General features: G+C 38.3%; 1 protein-coding gene across 1 annotated transcript in view; it reads left to right on the top strand.

The window, feature by feature from the left end:
- The window catches only part of b4galnt4a (beta-1,4-N-acetyl-galactosaminyl transferase 4a), a 157,503-nt gene that overhangs the window by 78,242 nt on the left and 55,739 nt on the right, over window positions 1-23,522 (top strand). The window contains exon 3 of the mRNA XM_008411542.2: window positions 22,950-23,048. Within this exon, the coding sequence (XP_008409764.1) occupies window positions 22,950-23,048 (99 nt within the window). The remainder of the gene's footprint in view (window positions 1-22,949; window positions 23,049-23,522) is intronic.

Below are 23,522 nucleotides of genomic sequence, written 5' to 3'. Positions count from 1 at the left end.
AGTTTCCTGTACTATCTTATATTTTCTTCTGATTGGATTAAATCCTGTAATTCTGTGACGTCAACACGCATTRTTGTGTTTTTGTYCCCRCRCGTGGCCACGCGAGAAAACYCGGGATCAAAAGGAAGTATCAGAGCCAGAGTTTTGCTAAATTTACCAGTAATATAAAAATTCTTCCTTAACAATATCCTGCATAATAAAAGGAGATTCAAGGAGTTTCTCTCTTTTTTTGAAGGAGACTTGACAAAAGCATGCGAGTGAAGGAAAAACCCAAATTGATTTACTAAAAGCATGATGAAACGAGGTATTTAAGGTTCTGCCAATGTGAAGGTGACAATTTTACATTGAAAAATAAACTTCTTGATTATGCTTTTTTACATGCTGCTTCAGAATGTCTTTCTGAATCCAGTTGTAGGCAGGAGTCGGCTGGCAGCCATCAATCTTCTGTCCAGAGATGATAGAATGTAGTTTTATGGGTTCCCTACAAAACTGAAATTGTGATGCTGTGATGAATGTCTGATTTAAGTCCTAATGCTGGGGTGATCCATTTAAAGCAGCCATGCCCTTCCCTTTGATAATGGACGTAAATTTAGATCACTTGACTTTAAATAAATTTTTTCAGCCCAAAGCAATTCGTAAGTGGCTGCAGCTCGACCCACGGTGAATCCTTGCCTGTTGTTTTAAAACCTCGCGGGTGTTGACAGCTCGGTTATAATGGGCTATTTAAGGATTCGGTCCAGAATTATATTTCCTTGGGGTGTTACAGGGCTTTCACTCTTTGTCACCATCACCTCTCAGGCATGTTTTCCAGCTTTGTGTTGGTCCTTACAGGCCACAGAGCAAAGCCCCAAGCCTCCAAATAAACTCTAAAGCAGGCTTCCTGGGTTCCAGCTGCTGCGTACTGTGCTGTTCACAATGAGATACTGACAAAGTGGAAGGCTGTTACTTAAGATCAACAGCATTTTGTGCCTGCGCTGTAAGAACACACAGGCAGACATGCTTAGCTCAACTGGTTTACCACAGACTGAAACCCTTCATCCCAGATTTGAGTCTCGGCCAATTTTTGAGTTTATGAAGATGGTTAATTTGAAAGATCTTCTTTAAGGGTCCGTTTCTTGACTCCTAGTTTAAGTATAATTGAACTAAAATTGTCTGTGATTTATTAAAATAAATTGAAATTTAGTTGAAATTTTTCAAGTTTGCCCAGATGTCTGCATCTGGGTGGTAGGAGGGTCATCTTCCAATATCTGTCACAGCTGAATCCCTTCCTGTATCCTGGCAACTGTGTTAATTTTCTCCCCGTCTGTATCTTAGATCTCCTTACAAATCCTCCTGCTATTCTGAATTACCACCATATAGTCTTCCTCTCTTTCTTAATTAATAGTCTTTCTCTCTTTCTTAATTAATGAAGTTCTAAACACCATAGAGTCGTGAGATGGTTAGTCTGAATGTGTTAGGTGTTGTGTGAATGAACTTTTAGAGGAAACTCTTTTTTTTTTTTTTTAGCTGTTGATTTTCAGAGGGCAGCTTTTATGGACAGAAATGTGACGAGAGTCAGCATGATAGAGGTGTGTAATCCAACAATACGTGTGTGCTTGCCAGAAGAAACGAGCAATGTCGCGCCCATTTCTGTTTGACAATGGGAAATGAAAATCATGCACACCTTCTTTTTTCTCCTGCTCCATTTATACACAATGGCCTGATTAACAACAGAGAAGAGGAGGGGATGCTGGAAATCACATCACAGAAATACCGAAGCCTCCTCCGGCTCTCCTCGTTTTTCATGCCAAATCTCCTAATGCTTAGGAACCTCGGTTGACGTGCGACAGATAAGGAAGTAGCACCTTGAATGGATAGATGGATGGATGGATTGATGAGGGTAATTGAAATAAAAATCACTTTGTGGGTATGTTGTGTCTCCACGGGTCTCGGGGAGAGTTGGAGGCGCTTCGTCTGCGTTCCTGCGGGAACATTGCTTGCTTTCTTTGCTGCGCCGTTTGCCAGAGTTTGTGCAAGTGCCATATCTCTGAAGAATTGGAGTCGTTTATGTGTCTTGCTTAATTTTTCAGTGTTGTCTTACAGTTTGTCATGGGTGCCAGCTTTTAAGTATTTCCTTATTTTAGTTTAATGAGAATCGCCTCAAAAATTAAGAAGTATAAAGGGAGTTCGCTCACTTCATCCACAATGAGGCACAGAGGTACGGAAAACAAAGAACATTTTGTTTTATTAATATTGCTTACTTTTACTCATAGAATATGTGTTGCATTGTCCTGTCTGTTCCTGTAAAGCAGCCTGTGGGTCTTGCTTCTCATCGATTCTTGTTGCTCTCATATTTATGAGACAGAAGCCAAACACTTGGCGCCAGTTGATTGATTTCTTGGGATATTTGATTGATTCAGCAACACCAGTCATCTTGGTGACCTCTTCACAGCAATAATTTTAAATCCACCATCAGCACTGCTTTGTCATATCCTTTTCTAACAACCAGGGGTTGCATATTTGGGTTATCACTTGTGTGCTAAACTTGCAACCAAATCAGAGCTGAGTTAGGTCTATCCTGAGCCAGATGTTTAAAAATGAAAATCATTTGAACAATCATAATATCTTCTTGAAATAAGTGCCATAAAGTGATGTGGCTGATGCAGAAACTGTATGGCTTTCACAGCATGATTAGAGACTTAATGAAGAGCTGAGTAAGCCATACTTTGATTTTTCTGTAGTTGTGGCTGAAGGGTAAAAATGTAGATTCAATTAAATAGGTCCTTGAACATTTTGTGTTACATGTGATGATACAAAAGTGGATTCTGCAAGGTTCCTACACTATCTGGTGGAATGTTAAATTAGAAACCTAAGTATGCATTTTTTCCCCTGGTTTCAGATATTTTTACACCATCCTAAAAATAATCTAAATTTCAGATGTGTATATATTATAGTTGTATTTTTATGCGACTACCAAATAAATACATATCCCTTCAAAAATAAAAAAAAAGTTCATTTTCTTGCATTTTTGGCCAAACTAGACTTATTGTTCTCAAACTATTTTTAGTTCAGCATCAAGTTTTTGGGAATTCTGTGACTAAAAATATAATGGACCATAAACTGAGTTTTATATGTAAACATGTGGTATGTTTTAAAAAAAAAACAAAAACCCCAGAGATTATATAACTCCTTCCTGCCCAGACTACATGACCATGCAGGGAGCCACAGTTTCCTCATCAGGCTTGTTTCCAAATGTCCACTCTCTATATCCGCTTCCTCCTGTTTAGAAAGGCTGAGCATTTGGGACCAGTCCCAGCTGACGTTTGCCAAGAAGCGGTCCGTAAAAAGGTCCTCATTTTGTCACACAGCTACAATAGAAGGAAAAGCATGTTCACATTCAAACTTCTAGCCAATTTAGGACTATTATCCACTTAACACTGCATATTCTACACTATTTTCCAAGTTAGAGGCTATAAAAAAGGGTTCTAGTCATTCTTACAAGAAATTCTTGTTTAAAATCATTAAAAAATGGAAATAATATTGAAAACAATTGCAGCAGACCTTTTTGCAAATACTACAACTAAAAAGATAATTATCCCTCTGCAACCCCAGAAGGTAAAAGTTTACATATTTATGTGACTCTGCAAATCCTCTATTTTACTTTATGTTGAACAAGAAAGTAGCATATATGCAACAGTTCGATCTCTGTTACATTAAACTGCTGCATCTCCAAGTTTTCTCATCTAACTATCCTTTTATCTGCATAATCTCTTCCTAAGCTGAAAGGTTTTGAATTTCTCATTATATTGACCTGTCATAATTTTAAAAAGCCTATAAATTAAATCATAAGACTTTAATGTCTTTCTAATTATAACCAGTTCAGTTACAGATCACATAGCTCAGATTACCCAAAATATCAGTCTGAGCGTGACCTTTACAAGTTATTGCAAGATACTTAATGATTACAACCCGTTTAAGAGCTTTTTCAGGCATGTCACACACTGGATAATATATTGTACCTTTTGTGCTGCAATGATAAGCTACATTGCGATTAAATAAGGACTGTGAAGAAGCTGAGATAAAGCAAAGAAGCTAATTATTCTTCTCGTCTTGGGTTAATGGCCTAAATTGGCCAACCAAGCAGTCTATAAATCTGCTGACTGTGGTGGACAGTTTTGCTCTGTTATTGTCAGGATATCAGCTTCTCCGAATGTCCCTCTGAATTTATTCTGTCATTAAACAACCAGCTGCTTAGATTTTTCTCACTTAGGCAAGTAGAGGTTTACAGGTATATTGACAAGTGAGTCGATGCTTCTGGCTGGGAGGCCTGGTTGCGGCCAAAAGGGCTATTTTAAACTTCTGCGAGATGGCACCGGGCAGCAGAAAACCAATTCTCATTGGCTTTTTAAATTTGCTCCCAACTCAAAGAGCAACAACACAGTGTTAATTGCAACTACTAAATCAATTGTTTTGCTTCAGTAGGTTTCAACCCTGTCTCTATTTTTCACTTGTTGATGCTGAAAAATCTGATTAATTTTTCAGGTATTACAGAAGATGAAAGGTTTTGTGTCTTAAACTAAACTGTATTCTCTGAGAACTGTATTTCTCTAAAATTCATCTCAGAATTTCTCTGAAATTTTCTGAGAATTCAGGCTTTTTCAGAGAAATTCTGAAATAATCCATTTTAATAGTTTAACCCTGATTTTTATTCAACTTCAGCTGATTAAAAAATACTGTGTAAAAGTGCAATATTTCTTTTCAATCATCTCAGAAAGTGAAATTCGTATATCATATAGATTCATCATACCTAGACTGATATATTCCAAGCCTTTGTTTCTTATAACTTTGATGATGAAAACCCAAAATTCAGTGTCTCAGAAAATTACTGTGAAAAAGGTCATCAATGAAAACTCGCGGTCTCACACACTACTCCGCTAATTAACTCCGAACACCTGCAAATATTTCCTGAGTGTTTAAACGCTCTCTCACTCTGGGAGAGAGTGTAGGTCACACAATCATGAGGAAGACTGCTGACCTGACAGATGTCTAGGAGACGGTCATCAACACCCTTTACAAGGAGGGTAAGCGATAAAACGTTGTTGCTGAAGAAGCTGGTTGTCCACCGAGTTCAGTAGCAAAGCATGTTAACAGAAAACCGAATGGCAGGTAGAAATGTCCTGCCGCATCAGCAACAGGGAGAACCACAGCCTTCAGAGGATTGTTGAGCAGAATTCATTTCTGAAGAGCCACCACACAGATAAATACTAGATATGGGCTACATGAACCCCATATAGCACAGGTGTCAAACTCCAGTACTGGAGGGTCACTGCCCTGCAACTTTTAGATGTGCCTCTCCTGCACCACACCTGAGTAGAATAATTAGGTCATTAGCAGGCCCCTACACAAGAAGGAGGTAATTAAGCCATTTCATTCCAGTGTTTTGTACCTGTGGCACATCTAAAAACTGCAGGACAGTGGCCCATGAGGACTGGAGTTTGACACCCCTGCGCATAGATAGTCAGTAGGCTGTTGTCAAGAGGAAGATGACATTTCACAGCAATAAATTTAAGCATCTCGATGCGATACAGATGAGTTAAAAATATTCTCTAAATATTCTGTTACAAAGAAGTTGTAATAAGTGAAAATTTTGCAGTAATGATGAGACAATAACACTGATTCATTTTATGCTATTCTAGGCAAGGTCTCTGTCTGTGCTGATGAAAATGATCTCACCACAGACTACCAAATACTGATATGGTAATGGCCATAAGACTGTACATACAGCATTTACAGTTTCAACCAAAGATTTTCAGATGATCTTTTGTTTTGGGAAGAACAAACAAAATGAAGTTAATATGCATGGCAAAAGTAATTAACTCTGTCCATAAGCAGTAGCAAATTATTTATGTAAAGATGCATCAAATAACCTAATAGCCATATTTTATACACGAGAAGACTTTTCCACAAGCTGTCACAATTCAAACCGAGTTGCAGAACTTGCCCTAAAGGCATAACACAACATAAACTTCAAACTAATATGATTCAACCATGAGCCTTCATTTTCTTTTCAACAAGTTTAAAGTGAAAATGTGCATCTTATAAATAATGGTTCCCCCACAAGATGTGTATCCTACCTGCATGTAAAAGCTAACACCACGGAGGAGAGAAATGTTTCCCTTTACATTTTATTAATGTGGTAAACAATATTTTATGGCGATGTCTTCAGTCAATATTCTTTTTGAACATATAGTTAACATGTCAACCCGTGTCGCTTCGCAATGCAAACATGCACTCTTAAAGGAATGTGTAAACTTATTTATCACGATGACAGATCTAAAGGATAACCTTTTTCTTCTTGAAACCCAGTTAAGTTTATCCACGGAGTCAATGCCATTCACACATCAGATGGTTTTCTCCTGATAATCTCCCCTTTTTCCAATTTCTTTCATGTTTCCACATAAACCTATTCTCTCCGTTGCTTAATTAGGACAAGCCATTCATTTTTTAGATATATGGACACACACGGGGTGGGTGTCACATCAGACAGTTTTTCTTACTTCTCTATCTGTTAGTTCTTTTGCCTCCCTGTGTCTCGTTGCCTGAGGCAGCGGTGTGGAAGGCCGCTCGCAGAATCAATGATTCATCATAAAATTGCATATATTTGCAAGTAAAGTAACCATAGGTAAGCTTAAGAGGTCAATCTGAATGTTACAGTTGCTCTGACAAAGACAAAAATAGGGCACTGAATAAAAAAAAAACTATGTTATAAAAAGTAACAAGTAAAATGTTAAAGATAAGGCGAAACAAGATCAAAGGTTAAAATTGTACCTGCTAACCTTAAGACTTACTTTGTCCCTGTAGCATCTCCAAAGACATCATGGGCCTCTTGGCTGCTGCTCTGCTTTTCTGATCTCTGCTTTACCAAAATGTCAATTTACTCTAGATGGACAATCATGTCTTGCCAGGTTTGTAGATGTTCAATCCATGATCTGTTCATGGATTGGACATTACTCCATGGAATGTTCAAAGTCTGTTTGTTCTCCAGCATTCTTTAACAAACCCTTCAGGCCTTCCTACAATATCTGTATTTATGAGATTAGATTACCAATAAGCCAAATTGAAAAACAAAAAGTGACAACTTGTGTCATTTCTTAATTCAACATAATGGGCATGCCTTGCTTGGGGTAGCTGTAATTGGACAGATTATGACAAAAATCAAGCGGTAAAAAATATTTTTGCTAGTCACTGTGCATATTAAAAGTATATATATTGCTACTACACCGAGAATCTAACTCCAGCTTGAGAAAGAACTTGACTGACACAAAAAAGGATGAAAAAGATGACCTTGATGGGCATGAGATTAGACAGGAAGTTGATGTGACAGACACTTGGAGAGAGATTAAAAGAGCTGACCCAGAGCAATCACTTTGTCATTGCCAATTTTTGTTGTTCTCAGAAATAGACAAGTCTGCAATAAATCAATAAAAGTTCAAGATGCAATGATTTTATTACCTCTTCAACCAAAAAAAAAAAAACCCACTGGAGGATGGACTGCTCCTTGTGGGGCCCATAGACAAGGTCCTATAAGGAGAGGTGCTGTTTTTGGGTTGGAGGTTAGGTTTTGGTTTAGGATTGAGTTTAGGTTAGGTGTCAGTGTTAGGCTATAGAAATTAATAAAAAATGAATTGAAGTCGATGCAAAGTCCCTGTGAAGATAGAAAAACATATTATGTATGTGTGTGTGTGCATGTGTGTGTGTGTGCTTGTGTGGTAAGATGTGTAAGAGCAAAAATCCTATAGTGTCTGGGTTTCTCTGCATAGTATAATAGGTGTTGAATTCTGTTGGCAAAAAAACAAAATCTACATCCATGATCTGACACCGTGCTTGCAGGTCGATGAAATTACAACCCACACACCTGGTTCACATCGGCGGGAGCTCCAGAGCAACGTGGGCGCGCTGTAACAACAAAAAGAGGCAGATGCAGTGTCCTGGAATGAGCTGTAAATTACCTTCTCGCCTCCCTGCAGGTGTCCATGATTTGGTCAGTTGGTCAGCGTGTGGATGGCTAGATAAATGGATGTAAGGCATAAAGGAGAATGGAGAAAGCACCAAGCAAGCATGACATTTGAGACGTACAAACAAAAGCCCGAAGACAAATGAGCAGCTTGGGACCGTGGGTGTGTATGGTGAGAGAGAAGCAGTGGCGGCCAATGATTAAGATTCATTGCTCTTCTCTTGCTGCTATCCATCTCTGCTAAAATGTGCAGACATCACTGAATACCTGTGCCACCGAGTTATGAGTTTTTTTTGTGTGGGTGCAGATGTCAAGGGAGATCAATGATGGAAAGCCAAACTGAAGCAGAAAAAATAAATAAAAATAAGAAAACTGGTAATCCAAGAAAACATTTGTGATAATTGCCTGTGTAGCATTTTAGTCGTAGGTGGAAAATGCCCGGTTCACACAGTGCACGGTGTCTGTGAAAGCAAATGAATAAGACAGCAGCTGGATCATTTGTATAAGGGCTATCTGTACAAATGCTTGACTTTGGTTGATCCAAATCCCTGCGGCTAATGGAGACAGTCATTCAGCCTGAACTATGCAAAGTCAGATAATAAACCTTTGTAATTTGGATACATTTCTACTTAAACTTTCTTAATAAATGTGGCTTCATTTGCAGCAGCTGACAGAGTGACTCGATGTGAAAGCGCTGCGGGGCCAAGCGGTGGCACCCGATTGCTGTGGAGTGACTGTAGGGCTACCGGGAGCCGACAACGAGATTAAACATAACACAGTGGGGGCTATTTTAATTACTTTTTTTTTTTTTTTTTCATTTTTGCCATCTTGGTGACAGTGTGGCATGGGGGATATTTGCAGATGAATTCACGAGAAAAGAAACCAGAGTCTCTGCTCTCTGCTTGTTTTTGTTTTCATCTGAAACTTTGAGACCATATCAACAGGTCTCAGGTCTTAGATCTCCAAACTTGTGTGCAGCGAAAGAACAGGTTACGTAGACATTGGTTTTGACATTGTTTAATAAAAGGGGCTCTTTCTCCATACTGCCCTTGGCTGTTCTTCAGCAGAGGCAGTGCAGGCAGGACTAAAGGGAGAGAAGAGAACGTTCCAGGCTTGTACTCTTAAATGTTCGAGTTTATAATGCTGAAAGATAACTGTTAAAGATAACTGTCCTCCAAACCAACACAAGTCTAGGAGATAATCAAACAATATGTTAAACGGATGTGGTGCAGCCAAAATGGGTCCAGCCTTTTCTGAAGGTGAACCAATCAGTCTGAATATTTATCTTGCTTGGAACTGCAGAGCAGAGCTACCGTGGATTGTGCAGACACATTTATGCTTTGGTGCGTTAAAAAACGGAACGCTGTGTGACTCCTTTATTTGTCAGCATCTCCTGTTTCATCGTCCCCACTGGCAAATTGAAATTACTCGGATAACGTAGTGGCACAAACATTTCCAGATTTTCTTAATCTTCGCCTATGAAAATACTGCATTGTTTTATTTTTTTTTCTTCAGTGGTACTGAAAGGTGTGCTCGGCATTTGCATTAATAGTACCTGCGAGTTAATGCTTATTTGCATAGATGTGTTTAATTCAGGCTGCCGCACAGTCCAACAGTCGCTTGAACTTTCTCTTTCTTGTCATTTTAATAATAAACGGCTTTTCATTATGTTTAAATGAAGAATGTGGCACAGCTGATTATTGTACGCACTTTTGACTGGTTTAAAACAGGTAGATCTGCAATATTTTGAGAGGTTTTTGAACTAAAGATTAATAAACAATTGCTGTTTTTTTTACTCTTAGTTGAATGACTGATGATGAGGTTATATACTAAAAATTTGCATTACCAATAATAAAAAAAAATGCTTCAAGATAAGAGCATCAAGCATTTTAGGTTCATGAGCACATCAACCGAACTCCATGTACATTGATGTGCTTTTCTTCAAACTTAATAAATAATGTGGAGGACGTGTCTGAACTCATAAATTGATATACTATTGTAATTCCTTTATTTTCTGTTGGATTTATAACTCCTTACTCATTTCAGAGAACCATCATCTTCCTTTTATGTAGTAAAGTGCTGTAAAAACAAAACGACAAAAAACAAAAATCTAAATCTGAGTCAGCAGGTAAGACCTCAAAGAAATTTTAAAATCAGTATTCAGGGATATCCTGATCTTTGCTTTTCTTGTTGTTTTCAACAACACAGTTTTCTCAGACTTCACTTTTAAGGGACCAGACTTTCTTTTATTTACTGAGCAGTTTGAATGCTTTTTCTGCCAGAGAGTTGATTATGAACACTTAAAAAGATCACGGGCCTTGGAAACAAAATACAGACAAATGTGGGATGACTTAAGTTGTGGTATTTGTATTCTATGTAGATTACACCAATTTATTGAGACATTGTTTGATGTCCAGTGCGCATGCTCAGTTTTGTGCCTGTTTTTTTGGGACATTTGCACACAGACTCTTAGCTATTATTACTTGTATTGATCACATCTGTATTTGTGATGACAAAACACCCTCTATTAAAGTGGCTGGGTTAGATTTATTTGTCATACCCAGTTAGCTTTGCACAGATGTGAAAGATTGTTGTAGAGAAAAGAAATATCTCAGTTTATTAAAAGAAATGTATTGATGTGTTTATTTTCACCCCATTCACAATAAAGGTAAGATAAAGGTACCTTATGGTCTCCAGGATCTGCAAGAATTTACAAACATTGATGAATTGCAACACATTTGGAAAATTCAATGTGGTGCCATGCCTCACTCAACTAATAGGTTTTACTTCCTGCTTCAATGGCCATCCTGCCATGAGTAGCTATGAGATCTGAACCAGAATGTTTTCTCCCAATCTCTGGAATCTGCCTTCCTACTTGGAGCTTCAGTTTTAGCTTTCTTGTGGAACCTTTAGCTGTTTTCATAGATGATCAGTACACAACCACACACACAACCTTTTCGGGCACAGATCTTCATATTTATTTAATCCCAAAGAGAACGCTGTGCTCCGTTGTGAGCAGTGAAACTAAGTCAATTTTCCATTGAGATCTTGAAATGACTGTGCTGTTTTTCTTTTGATGCAGTTTTATTCTGGTTTATGTGCCAATGAAACATCCCCGTTTTCCCCCAAAAAAACGTTTATAAGAACACAGCAATTTCCACGTGACATAGTCACCTCTTTACTGTTTGATATATGTCAAAATCAGTTTCATTAGATATGGGGTAAGGTGCTCATGAATACCTATTAATTTTTAATTGTTCCTGAGGTTATGAAGGGTATCATCCAGATCAGCGATTACTCATCTGCCTTTAATCTTCTCATGGCTTCTATTTTTCATAATTCATTAAAAGCATTATGATGTGCTTCGTTTTAACTAGCTGGCTCTCCTGGATTGAGCTCAGTGTTTAGTATGCATGGAGACTTACCACTTGTTACATCCTGGGTTTTAGGTCAGGAGAACGGCTCAGTGTGAAGTGGGATTAGGGAGTATTTTAGTATCTTTATTCTTTGATGTCCTGCTAGCACGAGGCTAAAAAAATTCTTCAATTCTCAGCATGCACAGACATGGGGAGAGGAAGCAAAGGAAATGGGAATGTGAGCATGAGTTTAGTCAATATATTTTTGGATGCTAGACTCTACAGGAAATTGCCCTGTTTAACGGCTGTCAGAGCAGCTCTATGCCTATCGCCCCTTGCTCCTCGTAAAAAAAGCATGTCACTATGGACCTTACCTTGTCATGGGGGGGCAGGGGGGAGCGTTGCAGAATTTGTGGACATGCAGTCAGTATATTACTTCAGATAATGTAAATGTGCAAAAATTAGATCAATATGATTTATCGTCACGACTTGTTGAGATTAAAAACGGATTGTATTATTTCACTTAAACATGTATTTTTCTAATTTTGTTTTCTGAATTCCACGTTTTCTTAATGTTTTTTCTTCTTCTCATATTGCCTACGTAGATACTTTGTTATGGTTTTATTGAAATGCCTAAACCCACATGAACGATCAATCTCAGAAGAAAGTTTTAAAAGCTTTATTACAGAACAAAGACAATGAACGTAATAATGGCCGGAATCTGGGTTCCTGGCAGTATTGAATGGTGCTGGGGAAGAGAGAGGGATGTGGACGGAAATATTGGTGGTGAAGATTTGTAGGTAGAAATGAGGAGTCTTACTGAGTAGAGCGGAGGGTGAACGCCGGGGGTGGGGGGAAGCGAGGAGAGGTTTGGAGATTAGACCTGGTGGAAAAGACATACCAATCTCACACGGCGCAGACTGAAAACTGTTGGAAGATTAAAATTCTGTGCTTAGCTCGCTATAAAGGATCCAAACCAGCAGGAAGTCCCAGAAGAAAGTGAACTTAGAAGAATCCTTGTTTTCCAGGAAGTTACACAAAGCATACTGTCTGCCCAACAATTGCACTCCCAAGATGGTAAAACACCAAATATCTTTATTTTCAAATCAGTCCATAACATGAAGTAATTCTGCTAATTAGTTGTGAATGCTTTCTTTTGAGTACAAATCATTCTAAGAACTGAAACGGAGAAGACAACGTTAAATTGGGTTCAATAGATCCTACTTTTTGTCTGCCTTGTCTTGTTTGTTTTTATGTATTTTGTGATGTTGTTTAGAGCAGTACAAAAGTATTAAATAACATTAACTGAATAGTTCTTTGTTGACACATCTGCAGCAGTGAAATCAAATGATCACAATGAAGCTTTCTTCCTTTGGCTTCCCTTTTCCTGTGTTTTACTCTTTTTTTAAACAAATGAATAATGGCACATTTACTCACTCTAATGAATTTCTTTAAAATTTTGTCTTCAGGCTTTTTTTTTTAGATGCAAATGCAACAAAGACATAATTATACCATTTTTGCTGCCTTTTACTATAATTTAGTTGAGGCTTTCATTGCAAATATAGGATTTAGACCATAAATGTCACTCTTTTCTGTCCACCAGCAGGCTAAACATATTCATAACGTGGCAGCTGAGTTCCTTTATGGATTTTTCTATATCTGTGCCCACTTTTATACTGTGCGTCTCAGACAATTGACTCATTAGCACTCCTAACACTTTTCACCAACAGTCAGAAGAAGTTTGTCTTCTATTCGTCTGAAATACGAGTCCATGTTTTCTGAATTGTCAACGTTATCCCTGAACTACCCAGTGTATTAAACCATTTTGTGTGAAACGCCAGCTTGTGGAAGTACTCTTACAAAAAATATAAGCAACAGTTTATCAGTTTGAGGAAAAGTGCTTATTTTCAACAAATGCACTGTGAGAGTTGATATGTCCTTTGTGTCTGGAGGTGTCCAAGTCTGTGTCCATGCCTGGCTGACACTGCCTTGTTTTCTCTGCAGCTGTCTCTGCGGATGATTAGGTCAGACTGAGCACCACCAGGTCAGGGATGATTGGCACTTCACTGTTTGCCTCTTCCATTTGCCAGCTGCCCCATGTCACACCTAATCAGCTGTAATCAGCCTAGGTGGGAGAAGTCAGGCCTATTGTGAATTTATTTCTTCACCAAACTTTTCACGTTACCACCTATGTGATGTGACATGATGTGTGTAGAAACCAGCACATAAATTAAGAAGCTGCATCTGTTCAGTTCCAAATATTTTTTTTTACACTTTGACATTGATGTTTCAGTGACAAGTAAAATGTCACTGAACACCGAGCATTAATTATTTAATGCACTTGTATGAAAGAAGGCACCAGACATGTCACATATAAAATTTCAGAAGTTTAAAACAGATTTAAAGGGGCAGTACTATGTAAAATCAACTTTTTTTTAGCTTTACATCATGTTATAATATTATTCCCTCCTCAAGAACATAGTTGGAGTGTTGCCGTGATTCTTTCCTGCATGTTTGGGAAATCCTTTAATTTCCAATGGCAACCATTGAGCTGTGCAAAACGCCTGGGTGGACCTAGCCCCACCTTCGACACACAGCTCCTCATCGGAGCTGCAGCTTCAGAGGTTCCACGCTTCCGCCTCACTGAGCTCTCCTTCATCCCCCACTCTGCACCTTCAGACTAGTCTGCAGCAATTGGCAAGCACCTGGCAGAATTGTGCATCTGCTGAGATCATGTATTGGCTACTTCACAGTGGAACTCTGGTAAAAAACGTTCTTAAAGGTTTAATAGAGGAGCAATGTTGTGATGAATTCTTGAAGGTTGAGTTTTAGAAAGAGCAGGAGTTTTTAAAGAGACAAAACCCCAATTAAAAGGTGTAAATAAGTCCTCAACAGCTGGTGTCCTGCATGTTATAGATTTTGCCCTGATTCAACACACATGAACCAAATATATATATCATTAGCAGGCCTCTGCAGAATCAGGCATGCGGAAAAGGTCATGCAGACATTTGAATTAGATTTTTTTGGAACAAGGACACATCTAAGATCTGCAGCAGATCCGCCCTCGATGACTGGAGCTATTCCAACACCTCTAATGCCTTAGTTTGCTAAGGCACTAGACAATGTTTAGTCTCATTTTTTAGGGAAATGTAATTTAAAAAAATATGACCTCTGGTAATATGCATTATTCATATTAACTGAGAAATGAGAACAAGTGAAGATCCATGCAGTTTTATTTTCTTCAGTACTGGAAAACAGCATTCACACATGCACAAACATATTTATCACTACTGCTTTTTAGACCAGTCTATAAATGTCCCTTTTAGATAAAAAAAAAAAACCTCAGGAAAAGTTGCAGGCAGTTTTTCTTCTTCCCATCTGTCCATCTCTTCCTTTGCCTCTCCTCCCTTTCCTCCTTTGTCCCTTATTGTCTCTCTGCTGTAGTCATTTCTGCACCATTAATCTTCCAACCAATGAATTGAAGCTCCTGACTCCATCAGTCCTATTATCGACTGCAGCCGTCTCTTATTTATGTTCCATTTTGTTCCCTCTTCCTCTCTCAGCCTTTTCCCTGTTATTTCATTGACCAGCATGTTATTTCTTACATGAATAATGCAAACGGGGGAACAAAAATAGTTCCACCCCCTTCTTCCTCCTTCCTGAGATTTGTTCTGTGGTAACTCAGCTGAATGCATTGGTAATGCTTTCCATTTAGAAGGCCCAATTATCTAGTTTAAGGGAATAAGAATTTGGTCGTGCTTATTGAAATGGGGCAGAGCAGCTGATGGTGAGATCAGGGTGCCATTTCATTCAACCTCTCGTTGTTCATGTTCAGTATCTCAAAGGTGGTTCCCAGGACAATCCGTTTCATTAGCTAACACCCAGAGCAGCCGCTCCAACATATGGCAGCAGTCTGCAGGCAAAAATTCAACTTCAGTTTCCTGCAGTGTTTGCTGATGTGCCATTGCTAGACTTGCTGTAATTACATTGGCTGGGTTTTGTGCCACAATTTCATGTAAAAACAAAGGACTAAATGCAAATTTCACCCAATTGTTGGGGGGGATTAGTTTTTGTAAATGCTTCTTTCTCTCTGCTCAAAGGGATCGTTTGACTTTTTTCAGTCAAAATGTGGTTGAGAAGTTATCAGGTGTCGGCATATGAATTGTTTTTTTTTTTTTATCAGAGTAAAGTTGTGACATTCATGAGCAAACCTAATCTGTTCAGTGGATATTAATAATGACAAAATAACTAATGGGTATGCATGTTACTGTCGAACAGCTATTTTGTGGTTGTTTTTTACACAGGTGCACATATAAGGTTCTCCTTGACAGTTCTTCTGAGTGAGACAAAGAACTCGAGAGTTAAAAAAAAGCAACAAAAAAACAAATGACATGTGGTGAGCCAAAGCTGACTCAGCAGTTTCTTGCTGATGACAAAAAAAGCAAAGTGAAAATTTGCTGGAAGAAAATCTCTGAATTTCAATTAAACACTTGGACATAACAAATATAAGCAGCTATTCTTTTGAAAGGGACAGAACTACAAGATCCAGCTCCGTTCAAATAGGCTTGAATCCCATCTCACCACCAGGGAGTCGAGCTAATTGTTTGTCAAAGTCAGGTTCACGTTTTCCTCTTGCTAGCCTGAAAATGGCTGCAGCAAATATAGAACAGACCAAATAAAACCTGCGAGCAAAGGCGACTGATGCAGATTTTATTTAATCTCTTTGGGTGACATTTTCACAGACAAATAAAATCTTTAAAAAGAAAAAAACATTAGCTACAACACAAATAATTACTTATTCATTCACCACGTTTCTGCTTTCATCCTAATTTTGTGGTGAGTAGATCTACAAAAGTTCAGCAACTTCTACTCAGAAGGTTTGGACAGCACTCCTTCAAATGGTTCAGAGTTCTGGGTCACCTTTCATGCCTTCTTGTCTTAATCTGATTCCAAATGTCTCCTGTGAGATTTAGGTCTAGAATCTGAGGTGGCAATCAGAGCAGAGGGATTTAGTGTCAGCCCCCATGTTTTGGCTCATTACCCTTGCAAACCAGACTGATAGTTGATTGAAAGACCTTAATATATGAACCTTTTAACAACAAAAAGCTATTTATGATTAACTCATCTCGAAAATGGGAAATTTATTATTCCTTGATGAGTTTGCGTCCACTGACGTTCCTGAACTGCAGCACCAATCTGAGCTTCTTTGACATCCCTCACAAGACTAGTGATTGGAGTGTAGAAAAGATGAGGTTATAAATGGCTGAACACAGTGTTATTTAGAATGTTTTCAGGTATTTAAGGCTGAATGTATTCACACCGTAATACAGAATAACCCCTGAATAGACTAAATAATTAGCTAATCAGATGAATATTAGCTAATTATTGGTTAGCTAATTATTTCCTTTTTTCAAAATGAATGCAATGCGTACAGCTCAGACAAAAAGAAAACCTTAAATCAAGCAAATTTTTTAAAACCTTTATATTACAGAAAATCACAATTGTATATTATAGAAAAACAGATATATATATATGGATATGTATATACATTTAAAAATATGGATGCATACCACATTTTTATTGTTACATTGTTAGTTTAATTATTTTCTCTTGCACATATGCTGCAAATTCAAGACTTGAAAACTTATTACTCATTAGATAAAACTAAACACATCAAATTAAGATCATCTTTATGATTATCAACATACTTACTGCGGCTGGTGTCTCTGTTACATTTGCTGTTTGAACTATTTTCTAATTTTTTGCCAGATGTTCTAATCCGAGTTTGTGTTTCTGTTAGATCTGTTTCCATTCATTCAACACGACCAACACAATATGTACTTCATGGACGATTAAACTGACAAAATCTGAGTATACTAATAAAAAAAAATAAAAATAAATGTGCTTGTTTTGTTTTTCTGTAAAAAGGTGGTCAAGCCCAGTTCTAGACATTTTGCCCTGTGTAAAAATGGTGCCTTTAACACTTAGAATGATGCAATCTGTTTTGCGACATTGGAGAAGGTGATGCAACACTGCAGTGAACGTTATCATGGTTAAACCTTTTAGCTGTTTCCTGCATAAAATTGAAGCTGCTTCGCACGAAAAGTCTCCCAGGACAGTTTATTTCACCACAACATCTTTAAGAAATTTTCTGAACTGATGTCACATTTCATATGTCTGCCGTCACAAAGAAAGTATTCATAGCATGGGGGGGGGGAGAGCATGTTTGAAAAACTCCTTTGCTGTCTACATAAAACACAAGTGCAAAGTCAGACTATCCCTGCTAGCAAACTGGGAAAGACCTGAGGCATGTTCTTATTTCCTGAGCTCATTTGTTGCATGTCATGTTATGCAAGCATTTCTTTATAATTTCCTAATTTTTTCAGTTTTTTTTTACACAGCCCAACAAATAGTATTGCTTTCAGTCAAGTGTATATATTTTAATCTCTTGATTTCAAACATTTTAAAAATTAGACCATCATTTCAGGTGTTCTGAACAAACATAAGTCGGCTGCTTTGAAATTACCTTTTATTATTATTTTATTAGTCTTTGAGGCTACAGTTTGCCTAGTTTTAATTAAAGAGCATTACATTCTTCTTACAATGTTGGTCTAAAGGCATGCATACATAAAAAGCACTCTAGTTTTTGATTTTTATTTAAATATACCAGTTTTGTTTGTGCAGCTGCCATTCAGAGAAATGGTACATTTCAATGTTTGACAACATATCTTGAAAACTGTAAGTTCATCTTTGTAGGTGGTTTCTCATCCCGCCTGCTGGGCTGCAGGGCTGGTAACACTTCAGACAGCTTTGTGGTCTCTGACTTCCAGCAGACTACGTTGTGCGTGACTGAGAAGTTGTAAAGAGTCAGACTCTCCAGTCGTTTTAGCCAGCAGAATTTCTTCCACGACATTCTTTGTGCTGCTATAATATATCGCTGTCACTCATTGTTTTACGCTACTGCACCACTGGGCATATTTGGGGTCTTTTAAATTTGTCACTGCTCGTTTGTCCTGTGCTATATATCTTCTGTACTTACTTTTGTGCTCATTTTCTCCTTCACTTTCCATCTTATCTCATTATCTCACCCGTCTTCCCATGTGGCTGAGTTACTACATAGATGGATTGTAAATAGTTTTCTAAAAGAGCATTATAGCCTGTTCTACAGTATCACATAGACTGAAGATGTTCAACGTGGCGTTAATGTACTGCTAATTTTAGTATAAAATTTGTCTGATGCAAATTATGACCTGTATGTTTAAGTGTCTCAGTGTGAACATAATACGAGGGTGTAAATGACTTGGTAAGGATGAGATTTATTATAAAGTACTAAGGTAATACATTTTACATTAAATGAATATTATGCATTTTTTGTTAATTTAATCTAATATTATTTGGACTGGTTTTGTGCTTAAAAAGCTCATGAGTACTGAGTGTCTTTCCTAAAGTAGACATATCTCGACATAAGTTTAAAGAATTAAGCACAAATTCTGATAAAGTTAAGATGGCTAATACAGAGTTATTTTCTGCCTTGTAAAACCTCTTAACAGGTTTAAATAAATATTCTTTCATTTATTATTTAGTCTTTGTTGAATTTGCATCATGCTCAGAACTGTTTAAACGTTTCCCAAAGTAAGTCTTTAATCACGCTTCTCACTGCCAAACGAGCAAAACTGCAGGTGTCGAATTCTGATGTAGAAACTTAAGTTATCGGGTCAAAACGCCAGCTAGTCCATTCACCTTGTGCACTGTTACAACCTGCTGTTTTGGGGAAGGTTCCATTACATTCACAGCAACAAAATAAAAGTTGAGTAAGTCAGCTGGAAGGACAGCTTCTTATTCTCACCTGTCCCCTTTTGGCTGTGTTTCACACTAGGCTGAGTGAAGAAAGCGCATATTAATTAAACACTGCCTTCTTTCTTACCGTTTTTTTCTCTGACACTCCCCGCTTGTAAAGTTGGCTGTCTATGCTTAATACAACAGATTAATTAGCCTCATTGGTATTCCAAGACGCAACTTCTAGTTGTTTCTCGGGGCAAGGATCAGCAGTGTCATAAATTTGAACTGTAAACATGAGGAGTGTGGAAAGTAACTAATGAGCAGCCAGCTCCTGCTACAGTGAGGTGTTTGGCTGCGTGGATTGATGGATTCCCGTGACACGATGTCGCGTATTGGACAGAAGATCCATCGCTCAGTTCTTTGCAGCTGAACAAAGCTCCCTGTGAGTGCTCACATCTGAAACAGCTTATTTTAGTTAATTGTTCCAGTCCTTCACTTTTTATGGCTGTGATGCACTGCTTGCTTAACAAATAAATGTTTACTATGCAGCAACTAATTTGTCATTCCACTTGAGTAAAAGTCAAAAAGGTAAATGGGACTGTAAACACATGGTAAATAAGCGGTCTTATCAGTATGACTGATATTCCCTCTTTGCCTCAGTGCAGGGTTCCATTTATTATTCAGTGTGACAGGCCCCAGTTAGCATCAACTTTCATTATCAGTGAAACATGATTGCAAAGTTCTAGGCCTTGTGCCAGATAAATTAAGATTTTCTTTTGAAGAAGAGGAGATTGTTACTCCAAAGTGTAATGACTCCTTTAAAAAAAAAAAAAAAGGCTTAATCTATGTGAAGTGTGGAGTGTGCAATGTCAACATGTAGTCGAAGTTTTAAGTCAATGCACATTACACCGGAGAAAGAAATGCAGCTGATAAGGGATGAAGTGCAACCTTGGGTCAATAAGCGAACTGTACCTTTAGAATTGCATTGATAAGCAGACTGGAGTTGGATGAGGCTGAGGCAGCACTTCGAGGCCGCTGGCCCTAATAAACGAGTGGTTGTTCTCTCTGGGTAACCTATTATTTCTAAAAGGTTTTCTCCCTAAGCTGAAGTCGGTTTGCATAGACTGAGAAATCTATGTGGATAATGTGTAGCCATCATTCAGGCTGTCACGAACGTGTTCTGATTGTTAAAGTCGAAAACCGGGCTCTGCTACCCGAAGGTTTGTAGCTTCCGGTTTGCTCACATTAGATGCTCTAATATAAGTGACAGAAAGCATTGCAGGACCAAAGCTTGTTAATTTTATGATAGTGAAATCCCACATGTGTAATATTTTCCAATATACTGAGTAATGAACACAGTTTGGCTCATAATTACAACTCCTTTTAATGAAAGAAATATATATATACTGCGGCTTGAAATTAGAAATGTAGTTTTTATTTTTCGCAAATATTGGTCAGAATATAAGGTGAGGTAGCTGTAGTGTCGGTGTCAGCCTGTCTGGTGTTGCTGTGGCAGAGCTTGGCTACAGCAGTGGTTCCCTATTCTTGACATGTGATCCATGGGCATCAGAGAAGACTGATCATCAGATCATTTGAAGGCGGAGTGACAATAACAAGCTGGCAGAGAAAGACAAGTTTTGCACTTGCTGTGCAGCCTTTTCAAGCCAATGAAATAAAAAAAAAGAAAGATCTCTGAACTGGAATAGGGATCCCAGCAGCGAATAGTTTCACACATTTCTAAATTGTTTGTATATTCTGGTTGACTTAAAGTAATTTTATTTTTAGGCTGTAGTTCAGATGCAGAGGAAGGGAAAGGAGGGAAAGTTGCACACAGACAGGTTTATAATACAATTACACTGGTTGCACCAAAATTCACAACTTTAGACTTCAGAGTCTCGGTGTGATTAACTAACAGGGGTCAGGAAAAAAAGCTGATATTGTTTTTGGCTCTCTCAGGCAGATTCACATTATTATGCAGGATGGCACACTCTGTGCTGCACTGCACTCTGTAAACCCTTTTAAATGCATCCTTTCTTTCTGCCATGAGGCTTATATATAAATACTGACGGTGTTTGTTTCTGCACAGCAGGGTTTCTCCACCACCAAAACTGGTCGCAGTTGTGCAGAAACCTTTGACATTTATTAGGGAATTCGCCAAATTGAAGAGAAAATCCATTATGGTAGCATTGTGGTAGCATAATTAGGAACGTTGAAGCAAAAAAATGTGGCAAGTGGTAAGAGTTTTGAAGCACCAGCCTTAAATCTGGAGCTAAGTTTTCCAGTTTCTCCCTCATTTTAATGGTCAAATGAAATAATAAATATAATGGAAACCATGAAGCAACCTAAAAATAAATAATATTTGAAGTTGAGAATTAAATCTCCTATTTTACTCAAAAAGATAGATTGGAACATGGACCTTTTGTAGGTGATTGTCCAATTTGTTCAAGATGCTGTAGAGAGAACTGATTTATAAGGATGTGAAACTGCAGAAATATTTAGTGCAACATCATGTTGGCTTTTCTGCAAATGTGTCAAAAAATAGAATTTGGCTGCAGGCATCGAGAGGCAGTCTCTCCCGCTGTTCAAACGCCTTGTGATTCATCTCATCTCATCTTTGTTTTTTTTTTGTTTTTTTACTGACCACTAAGTCCTGTTTTCTTCCGTCTTTATTCTTTGCCTCTCTTGATGTCATACGAAACACCCACTGATGCAATATAAAGTTTTAGCCTTTATCGAGTGGGTGTGTGCGTTTGTATGCCTTTTGGTGCTCACAAACATCAGGCGCTTTGCGCTCCTCTGGTGGCAGAGAGGAAGGGAGCCTCTTGTCACATTTTTTCATCATTACCTCCGTTGCCCTCCTTCATCTTTCTCCCTTGGAAGTTAAAAAAAAGTAATCAAAGGCTCGGAATCCGACAGCTCCTTTGCCTCCTCTCTGTCAAAATTTCCTTTTCCTCTCCTGAATTTATTGCAAACACTGGCACCTTCTGTACAAAAGCCGCTCTTTTTTCAGGGGTGCTAAAAAGCTCAGTTGCTGGTCTCGGTGGAGGTGTTCTCTTGCTTCTGTTGACGTCTCTGCTAAATGGAGGATGCTCTGCCACTCACTTAACAGCTCTGTGACTTTGTTCATTCCTGCGAGCCAGGCATAATTTTATCTTGCTGCAGCTGCCTATGAACTTGCCCTCCTCTACACTTCAACCCGCCTGTCGCATCATTCCGGCATTAACATGGACATGCTGCTTAGCGGACCACAGAGAGGGGAGCCCGGYAGCTGTCTGGCTGRAAAGTCGGCCCAAATCCCGGATCAGGAGGAGAGCGCAGGCTTCTTGGAGAGCGGGTTCTTGGCTGGATAGGTGAAGAATGTTGGACATTAGAGCTTTGGCAAATCAAGTGGCGGATTATGAGTAAATGATGAAAAAGAAAAACTGCAGGGTGTTAATAGTTGCCTTCTGGGGATATAATCCCATGGGTTTTTTTTTTTTTTGGCTTGCTTTTTTGCTGCGTGTCTGTCTATATATGAGCGTGTGTGTGTTCACACACTTCCATCATCATCACCACTTTATGTTGCTTGAATTGACTCTGGCCTTACTTAATGATGTTATTATCTTTCATGTGTGAGTTATGTAGCGTATGCTGAGGTCTTAGTGACGGTCGGACAGATTCATGCCTGCTTGCGTGAATCTGTGTGATTCATGCAAGCAGGCAAGGAACTGGACTGCCCTGAGTTTAGACCGCTCAGAATGATTCATTTTGTACTTAGTCTTWGCATAATGTTTTAACACAAAGTATAATGTGTTGTTGTTTCTCTCCTTGTTTCTGTAAAGGACGATGAGCCAATCATTGGAGGGGCTGACAGCAGAGATCAAATCCACATCCGAAAGTTTCTCAGTCAGAAGCAAAAGAAGTTACTATGGAARCCAGAGGTAACACCAGACTTGGCTTCTTATTTTCCTTTTGGTATATTTTGTAATATTCATTGTTAAAATATTAATATTACTTTTAATGGAAAGTTGCGTTAAAACTTGCAATAAAAGTTGATTAAAATTCTCAACTTTGCACTAAAAGTGCCATTATTTACCGAATRACACTTCACGACAACAGTCGTAAACATTCATGAAGACTCTTTCATCTTCATGACAAACGTGTTARGTCATTTTTATGACAGTGTTATGTCAGTCTTATGCACACAAAAAAAAATCTAATAAAGTGTTACAGATTGATCTGATGTAGTACGAGGAAATACTAAAATGTATCTTAACTAAATGTGGGAAAGTTCACAGAGTGAAAGCTATTTTTTAAGCAACACCTCATGATTCATCAGTCTCACAGATATTAAGCCATTTATAACTACAAACACAAGGACAGCAATCTTTTCTCTATGATTAATAATCATCAGG

The sequence above is a fragment of the Poecilia reticulata genome, linkage group LG6 (assembly GCF_000633615.1).
Source record: "Poecilia reticulata strain Guanapo linkage group LG6, Guppy_female_1.0+MT, whole genome shotgun sequence".
In the NCBI taxonomy this organism is placed as follows: domain Eukaryota; kingdom Metazoa; phylum Chordata; class Actinopteri; order Cyprinodontiformes; family Poeciliidae; genus Poecilia; species Poecilia reticulata.
This window is presented reverse-complemented; position numbering and strand designations above follow the sequence as displayed.